The sequence below is a fragment of the Macrobrachium rosenbergii genome, chromosome 51, assembly GCF_040412425.1.
Source record: "Macrobrachium rosenbergii isolate ZJJX-2024 chromosome 51, ASM4041242v1, whole genome shotgun sequence".
Classification (NCBI taxonomy): Eukaryota; Metazoa; Arthropoda; class Malacostraca; order Decapoda; family Palaemonidae; genus Macrobrachium; species Macrobrachium rosenbergii.
The window spans coordinates 63,247,656-63,257,655 of NC_089791.1; the positions used below are offsets into that span (position 1 = coordinate 63,247,656).

At 34.8% G+C, this 10,000-nt stretch overlaps 1 protein-coding gene across 1 annotated transcript in view; it reads right to left on the reverse strand.

Annotated features, from left to right (window-relative positions):
- Positions 1 to 3,680: 3,680 nt before the first annotated feature.
- Positions 3,681 to 10,000, reverse strand: part of LOC136833460 (toll-like receptor Tollo) — a 6,661-nt gene continuing 341 nt past the window's right edge. The window contains exon 2 of the mRNA XM_067095654.1: positions 3,681 to 10,000. This exon is cut by the window's right edge and continues 34 nt beyond it. Coding sequence (XP_066951755.1) covers positions 4,940 to 9,142 — 4,203 coding nt within the window. The 5' untranslated portion in view covers positions 9,143 to 10,000 and the 3' untranslated portion in view covers positions 3,681 to 4,939.

Here is a 10,000-nt window from a genome sequence, read left to right on the forward strand (position 1 = left end):
ATATATATATATATATATATATATATATATATATATATATATATATATATATATACATATATATATATATATATATATATACATATACACATTCTTAAAACATATATAAACTCACTGTGTAATATTGCTACCTGAAAATGTTTTTAGACAAAGTAAAGAAAGGTATCTTCGAAGGGGAAAAAAATAAGAGAAACCAACAATTTGCCATTTTTTTTTAATTTGCTTCGTAAGCATGATCTTTTGAACAACAACAGTCACTGATTGTTTAGGGATTGTAAAGGACGGGCGTATTATATAAGTTTTCTTATCATGTCTGTAGTATCAACTTTAAAATTGTAAATTTGAGCCAACTCTATTTTTCTTATAAGTAGCGCAGACACAAGATTATTTTTTCTCTTGCAATTTTTCATAATGAAAGTCAATCTTCTCTGCATCATATTTTATATTAAACTATAAAAGGAAACTGATTTCCGGGCACGATATCCAAGAGGATTTAGTTTTTACAAGCCTCTTATGAAATTATTCAGTTATCCTTCAGAAAAAAATTTATATATATTTTTTTTATTTCTGCTGTAATGTAAACAGACCAACGCCACTGACATGTTTATATTTTATTAATCTCGTGCATGCAGCATAACATCTCTGACATGCGACCTTCTTTTACAATACTCGATTTTGAAAGAAGTAAAATCTCGGTACACGAATTAATTAAACTCGGCTTTGTTTTGTTCTCTGAAAGCAATCATTCGTACACGGAATATAAATGCGTGTTATTTATAATTTTCCAGTGTTATTAACAGGACTGATACGAGGAGAATGCAAGAATAAAGCAAACGGTAAAGCGCTCGCTGATTGGTAAAGAAAGCATTCACACTTCCTCCGCTTGTTACACTTCTCATCAAACTTCTTCGTGCAAGAGTCACCTTATAACTTTAGTCCTGGTTGAGCATCCGGAAAAAAAAAAACATTGTCAAACATCCTCAAAAGTATTTGTTAAGACGTAATTATTAGAAACTTTCAATAAAGGCATCTAAATGTAATAATAATATTTAAATATAATAAAAAAACACATTTCTGTTAAAATGTAATGATCTAAGAACATGGAGTAAAGTTGTGAAGTAAAAATAACACCGTCAAACATCTTCACAAATCTCTGCTAAGTCGTAATTATTAGAAACATTGAATAAAAATATCGAAATACAATTTTGATATCTAAATATAATAATAAAACGAATTTCTGTTAAAAAGCAATGATCTAAAACCAGTAAGTAAAGTTATCAAGTAATAATAATAATAATAATAATAATAATAATAATAAAAAGGAAGAAGAAGAATAAAAATAAGTATAACTTCTGGGTAAGAAAAGAGTCTCTTCACATGAACGATCTTTATTGACAATAGACGGACAAGACTGGGTGAGCATATCACAACATGAACAGGGTGGCCAACTTCCACGAGAGCTTTTCTGCACGATATTCACTTCTTCCCGAAGATATGTTAAGAAAAAAAAGTGCAACGCATTGCTATAATGATAACAATGATAATAATAAAGTAATAATAGCACAGACAGCATATATAAAAATAAAAAATATGTGTGGATGGGACTAAATCAGTTTTTTTTATAAGTATTTTGGAATTTAATATTTGTGTAAATAATTTTTTCACAACAGTTATATAATATACAATAATGAATATATAATATATATATCCATAATATATATATATATATATATATATATATATATATATATATATATATATATATATATATATATATATATATATATTATATATATGAATAAGACGATAATGGAAAAAGTAATCATGTTATACATTTTTAAAAAACACACACACCATATATATATATACATATATATATATAGATATATATATATAAATTATATATATATATATATATATTATATATATATATATATATATATATATATATATATATATATATATATATATATATATATATATATATATATATATATATATATATATATGTATATATTATATGTGTGTGTGTATGAAGGAAATAATATTTTTAATTTGATAAACAAGATAGTTTCTTACATCCACTTCTCAAATATTACGAAATTCCCTTTACTGTGAAGGAAGGAAATTTGCTTCTTTGATAGACATGATGATTCATAATCAACAAACTTCAAACATGAAAGCTAAACTGTACAAAAATGTAAATAAATGAAAATAAACATCATCACATCTCAGTATTTTTCCACCTTCGATACACAACAGTGATATAATATACTTATCTTTGTTTTATAATGATTAATAAAAATTCGAAATAATATACAAAACTGTGTGATGATGCATGGAACTTTGGTGAAATATTTCATTCATATAATCTGCTTAAATGATAGCACCTGTAATCGTAAATACTATGCACATAGTCCGGTTTTCACATGATCTTGTGATAAAGTATTTGGATCAGAAAAAACGGCGAACAACTAATAGGCATATGTAATATGAGTTCTTAACAGAATATGTTTTAGCTTAGATAAATAACAAAATTTGGTCAATAAATCATTTCAAAACAGCAAACAATTTCCAGCTTTGTTGTGTAAATAACACACCTCTTTTCAAGTACAGAATATTTTGTAGGTTATATCTGTGAAAATTTAAAGCAAATCATGGCATAAATCTACAAATTATTCTATAATAAATATTCTTATACCTTTACCTTTACAAAATCATATCTCTACATCCTAGGCCGAAAACATAATACGCTCCAAGTACAAAAAATATAAAACAGAATGCGCATCAAATGAAGAGACATTAACAAACATCAACAATATATACACACACTAACTACTCATGACTGATGGCCACCCCGGATGAATACAAAAAAATAAATATCCGGTCTGATGAGGAGAGAGAGAGAGTGAGAAAGAGAGTGTGAGAGAGAAAGAGAGAGAGAGGCTTACTCAAGATCAAGATGCACAGTGTCTCCCTTGTTTTTTCTTTTTACAAGTGACTGTGTACAGGCCAGAGAAGGAATACAAACTCGTTTCTTTTATCACATACCAATTGGCTATATACACTTTTTCTTACCAATGAACATAAGTAAACAGAATCTCTTTTATTGCAGTCGTCCATATATATATATATATATATATATATATATATATATATATATATATAAATTTATATATATATATATATATATATATAAATTATATATATATATATATATATATATATATATATATATATATATATATATATATATATATATATATATATATATATATATATAAATGACAGCAAAGAGTTTATTGTTTCCGTGCACCTGATGCTGAGTGACTTTACAAGGACCCTGGCATAAGGTCTTTGTAATAGGGTTATGAATAGATGACCTGCTCATTGGTGGGACATTTCTCTTACAATATTACCAGAGTGGCCAAACTTAGCGAAACGGAACAAAGGGCAGTTAGCTTTCCTGTTCTGATCGGCAGTCAATAACTGAATTATATTGCAGCCTTTGTGGCAATGATAGGATAATTCACTGGGAAATTTAAACTTATTAGGGCAATTTCCCCGTTGTCTGAAAACAAAATCTCTGAGGCTCTCAATTTATGTAAACATACATGCATGAACATACATATATGAACATATATATATATATATATATATATATATATATATATATATATATATATATATATATATATATTTCATAAAAAAAACTGCTGATAAATATTTACATATATGTACGTATATAAATGTATGCATACAGCAGTACATATGCAGACAAACTGTTCACATATATAAATTGCATATAAATGTATTTATGCATGTATGTTTATATATACTTAACTGAAACTGGAGTAACTGTACATAAGTATTTTGATTATGTATTACCATATAAATATTGACTTGCCCAACCACTTTCTTCCAAAAATAACAGTAACAAATATCATAGCTAAAAATATGGAAGATCCAATTGGATACATATTAGATATATGCACAACAGTTTTCAATTTATTTTGTCAAAGATTGGCCACCACTTAATTTGGCTTTTGAAAGAGACATCATCACTGACGACTAGGCTGTGTCAGTATTTAGGAAGAGTATTCAAGCTGCTTGTGTCCACAATACACAAAAATTCTTGGACACGTTCTGCAAGTTGAATTTGACAAAACTTTTATATCTACGCACTGCGCGTCCCTTGGCACTTTTGTATATATGAATATATTTATATATTTATAAATCGCTGGCATAATGTTTATCCAGCATAGGCTGGTACTACCATGCTCAAATTTGAGTCCAAAGTTTGTGCATGGCAACACTGTCAGGCATTGTGGCACTTCAGCGAGGCTAACTAAGAGGCAAATATTTGTTTTCATTGATAAATGCACATTGATCATTTCTTGCAAAGCATATTACTCGTGCCTCAAGCTAAAGAAATATTGTATCCATCCAGTTACAGCATTTCTTTGATATACACACACAAAAAAATCTCGCATGTTTCATACACTGTGTCCACTTTTCCAAAAGCACTGACGGGTTGCCTCTTGCTTGGCATCACAGGTATCAGATCCCCGCACCTGCTTGAGTACTGATGACAATTTTGGAATCAGCAACAACAGCTGTGGGTGTGGTAGACTGTGGGTATGGGCGGAATGTGTGTGGGCCATTCCCTCAATTAAGGTGATGAGGGATTATAGGTTTAAGGACAGAGTACTTCAACTAATAACTCGGATTATAGCTACCTTGAAAACCATAATCCTGAAAGATGGAGATGAACCAATATATATTACAGGTTGGCACAGGCTGATGCATGGCATAAGGCTACACTGGCTGCTCATATATAATATGGACGAGATGCAGCAAAAGCTCAATTAGGAGGAGGCTTTGTTAGTAAATCCTCAAATAGGGAAAAATATTGTGATAACATGAGTTTGAATAAATCTTAAACAAAGTAGGTTTGACCTGGAGGAGGAGGTTGCTCATTAGGAGGTGGATGGAAAATCCAGCTGCGGGTGAGGTAGTCTGGGGCATCTCTTCTGAATAAAGAGGGTGCAGAGGGATGTCTCATCCCTCCTGTTCCATTGACCACTTGTGGAAGATTCCCATTAGGTATATGATTTGGCCCTGGTAATGTAGTAAAATTGTTTGAGGGAAGGAGTGATGCTTGAACCTCATTGTATTCGCTAACACTCATGTATGTATGTTCAGGAGCATCTCCTGAACCAACAGGTGAAGACCCATCAGGCCTTTCCTCATCTTTTGGATGAGGGGACGGAGGCTGTTTTGTTGGGCTATGTAGCCATGGTGGTGCTCCAAGATCTGGGCCTGTCCTGGAAGACCATGCAACCTCTGATGGATTTGTGCCAACAGCTGTTTCCCAGTAAGGATTGACAGTAAGAGATTTTGTTGTATTATGGCCTGAAGTTTTGGTTTCTTGGAAAGGCCATGGGCCATTCTGGTGTTCTGCTGCTACCAGAGGCCTACTTGCAGCTTTTCCTCCAATAGTACCGGCCAAGCCAGCTCTTAAACGAGACCTCAAGGTTGGCATGGAGCGCCGTAACTTTTCCCAAAACCTAGGATCACGTGGCTGTAGAGTTGTGCTTGCGTTGCGAGTGATTGATGATAATTCAAGGTCAAGCTCTGATCTGGGTACATCTTCTAAAGCTACTATTATGATGTTACGATTTTTAACATTTTTCAAGGAGTCAACATGGGCGCTCTTAAAATCATAACGACACCATTCTGCATCTACTAGCCCACGTGACAGTACAATCACAACCCTACGACTGCATGCTATGCTTTCAGCTATGGCTCTGCCTGCTACAGGGGCTGATGGAGCTGTACAATCTCTTTGAGCTACGCATAGTCTATAGCCAGAAGCCTCCAATTCAGGAGCCATCAAACCGCATACCCAAGTAGAGTCTTTGGCACTATGGCTTATAAAGGCATCAAAAAGTTTTTCTCTTTCTTCAACATAAGCAGTAGATTTTTCAAATAATCTTTTGCCATAACGACTTACAGCCCATAATCTTAACCGGCGACGATATGCAATAACAGTTACTGCAGATGCTAATACAATAAGAAGGATAGCAGCAGTGATTAGAAGTAACATAACATAGTCATGTATTATTAGACTGTTAATGCGAGTGGTGGCAACATAATGGTCACACCGTACAGGAGTATCTGATAGAACAGGTGGGCCAATAGTTTTGGTACTGTTATGCTGGCAGCGAACCATGCTTGCATTTGTTGCCTTTATTCGATTAGCCTCCAACCATGCCCTTAAATTAGCCAGATAACCACATTCACAACTCCAAGGATTGTTGTACAGGCTTACTTCTAATAGGAATGGATTGAGAGCAAGATTCCAAACTGGGAATGTAGTTAATAGATTATTATCAATACGGAGTAGCTCTATGGCCCTTAGTGGAGAAAAAGATACATTACTAAGGTGTTTGAGGTGGTTGTTATTTAAGTATAGTTCACGGAGACCATGTAAATCAACAAATTCAAATCCATGAAGAACTTCAAGTTTATTATGATCCAGACGTAACACTTCTAAGTTTTTCAGACCATTAAAAGTGCGGTTTTGTATGGAAGTGATCTCAGAGTGATTCAAATGTAAAATCCTTAAATTTTTACGACCAATAAGTGCATGTGATGTAAGTGCTCCCATATTATTACCATCCATAAAAGCCTCAGTGACATCCATAGGTACACCTGAAGGCATATGTGTCCAGCCACCACTACAGTCTACAACATTGTGGGTCCATGTGTGATCATGGTAGCAAGTACAATTTCTCGGACAGGTTTGTTCACAGTCACAAGCATCAAAGTCACAACAATGACAGAGTGTAAAGCAATGACGTCTATATGTACATAAAAACTGTTGTTGCTGTACAAATACTAGAGGCACAATCACCCCATGCCAGAGACTTGGGAGACGACACTGAATGACACCCACATCTCCCAAATGTGGCAAAATTGATCCTCCACTCATTGAATTTCCAAATCCTGCTCCAGCTGCTCTTAAAAGCCAATCTGCTCCACAATCACATTCAAGAGGATTATTTGACAATAAAAGTAAAGGCGGTGGAGTTTGACGAGGTGAGAGTCTCAATGCTGACTCCTCCAGTATAGTTAGATGATTATTTCGTAAGTCAATAAGAGTAACATTAGTTTTATCAAGGAAAGTGTTTGAAGCTACATATGATATAGCATTATATTCAAGATGTACCTCTTCAATTTTGTCTGGAACAACTGCAGCACTTATATCAGTCAAATTATTGTGAGTAGCATAAAGAATCCTAAGGCCAAGTTTTTTCTCAACCCCATAGTAATTTTCTAGTTTGACTAATAAATTGTAACTCAAATCTATCCATTCCAGATTCTTTGGGATTAATGCATAATCAAACCACAATATACTGTTATGAGAAACATTAAGCCATGTAAGATTTTGTAAGACTGTAACAAGACCATTGATATCACCCAGAGAATTATGATGTAGGTTAAGGCCCTTCAGATTTGGTGTTACTTCTAGAGCTCCATAGCCAATATCTGTCAAAACATTGTTTGACATGTCTAATAATGTGAGTGAGGGAATTTCAGACAAAAATGATCGGCTTACATTTGTAATGACATTGTTTGCTAAATTAAGATCCTGGAGATGCTTTAGACCACATCCTTCATCCAGGTAGCTGATTTTGTTGTAGCTTAAATCAAGTGTTTTCAGTAAAGGTGCTCCTTTTATGGCCATGGGGAAGTCTTGTAAGTGATTATGAGAAAGACTTAGGTGATGTAGTGAGGAACAGTTATTCAAAGCATTTTCATGGACAGCTTCAAGTACATTGGAATCAAGAGATAAGTGAGTCAGTACAGCAAGCCCTTGCAGTGCTTTACCTGATAAAATTGAAAGCTTATTGTTAGTTAATGTAAGAGTATACAAATTTGAGAGACCTGAAAAAGTAGCATCAGCAAGATGATTTAATTGGTTATTGTTAAGTCTTAGAACTTGCAAAGAATACAGATCCTTGAATGTGTCTGGCCCTAATTGAACAAGATGATTATATGAAATATCAAGAACAACCAGACGGATAAGCCCAGTGAAGGGTTCCATATTATTAGGTCCCAAAGCAAGCTGATTATGACTCAGATCAAGAGTTAGCAGCTGGCCTAAATTGCTGAATGCCGCTGGGGGAAGTACACTTAGGGAATTATTAGCTAGACGTAATTCCCGTAGTTGCTGTAAATCAGCTAGTGCAGACCTTGGGATTGCCACCAGCCTATTATGAGATAGGTCAAGGAGCTTTAATGATGCTAAACTTCCAAAAGCCCAGTCAGAGAGATGTGCTAGCCTATTATGTTTCAGGGATAGTGTATATAGATCACTTGCACTTGTAAATACTTGTTCAGGGACCTCAGCAATTTGATTGTGTGAAAGGTCTAGGTGATGCAAAGGTAAATTACACTCTATTGGTATATCACTTGCTTCATTCTTTGGTTTGACTGCTCCCAGTCCAAGGTCAGGAAGATGATGCAGACGGTTATGTGTGAGATTGAGGGATATGAGTGATGGAAGACTACATAACACACCATGTGGCAAAGACCATAATGCATTGTGGGCTAAGTTGAGATATTCAAGACGAGTTAGGTCATTAAATGCATCAGAATGGATGGCTAATGCAGCCCCAGGCCAGTCCTGATGGTGTGCCTTAAGTGTGAATCTTCGCAGATAGGGCAAGCCTGCAAATGCATGAGGAGGGAGTTCAGTAACTTTACAGCCAAGTACTTGAAGGTCTTCCAGACGAGGAAATACCGAAAACATTCCTGGTGTTATTTCTGACTCAAATACTACTTGACGGGCACAGTGCAAGGTCAGAACGGTGACATGCGTTGCTTGAGAAAGAGCCGGTAAGGATGCATTTCCTCCACTTTCTGTCAAAAGGCTGGTTGATAGTGTCCTTACATGGCAAGTAGTGCTCAACTGTTCGCCACCGCTGGCAGTAACACCCGCATTTTCCAGTTTCCACTGGCACTCAGGAGGACGACCTCCTACACCGCCCAAGAGTGCCATGAATATCAGTAACATGCTTAGTTGCACAAGAGTCAAATAGAAAGGAACCGAATTAGACATCTTTAAAAGCATGCGCTGTCGGTATTTATTTTAGTATTACCCTTCAATTTCACGACGGGCAAAAAAATTTCGCGATCATGTCTTTCAAAGATTTGATCTCTGAATTCAGATAACCAATTACTATTTCACTTCGATATGTCAGTTACAAAAAGCACTAAGGACACGTGGTTGTAGCGAATGGCAGGTGTGCCTGGCACGTGGCAAGATGGGCGACGGGTTCCAGTGTTAGCATAAATCGATGCCCAGGCCCAGGGATACTGGACTAACAGCGTTCGATCCCGTGAACTGCCGTAGCTTCCCAGTATGCAGGCATAAAGGCGCACCGACTGCCAAACGGGAACGCACTTACCTTTTTAGTTAGTTTGTATTCTAGATTAGTCCGAAAGTTCCTTAATGTATCACATTATACACCTTGCTCTCTTCGAAGAGCTTATTATTTTTAATTACTGTCTCCTGTTCTGCTATGCACAATATTTTTATTTCACATTATCTATTCGCTTACACTTAGCAAATTCGCTGTTGTAAATCTGATAGTCCTCCTGAATTTCAATGCTCAGATAATTAATACCATCATATTTTCTTATTTTGAATTCGCAGCGCGTCTTTGGTTATATTTCATAATTCAGATTTCCAGATCACACAAAATTTTTGCCACCAGTTTCAAAACAATTGTAAAAAACTAATATCGTTTCAGAAGATTCCATGGTAAATATTGACGTATGGTGCAGTAAATAATTGTTTTCTTTTTACTGACAAACGTGTAAAAATCGGTCTACAGTACTTTCCGATGAGAAATAATTTTTCTTCTCAGGGTTATTCCACTGCTGTCTATTTCAGTCATTATTATTGTTTCATCACTTTACTTTTGTT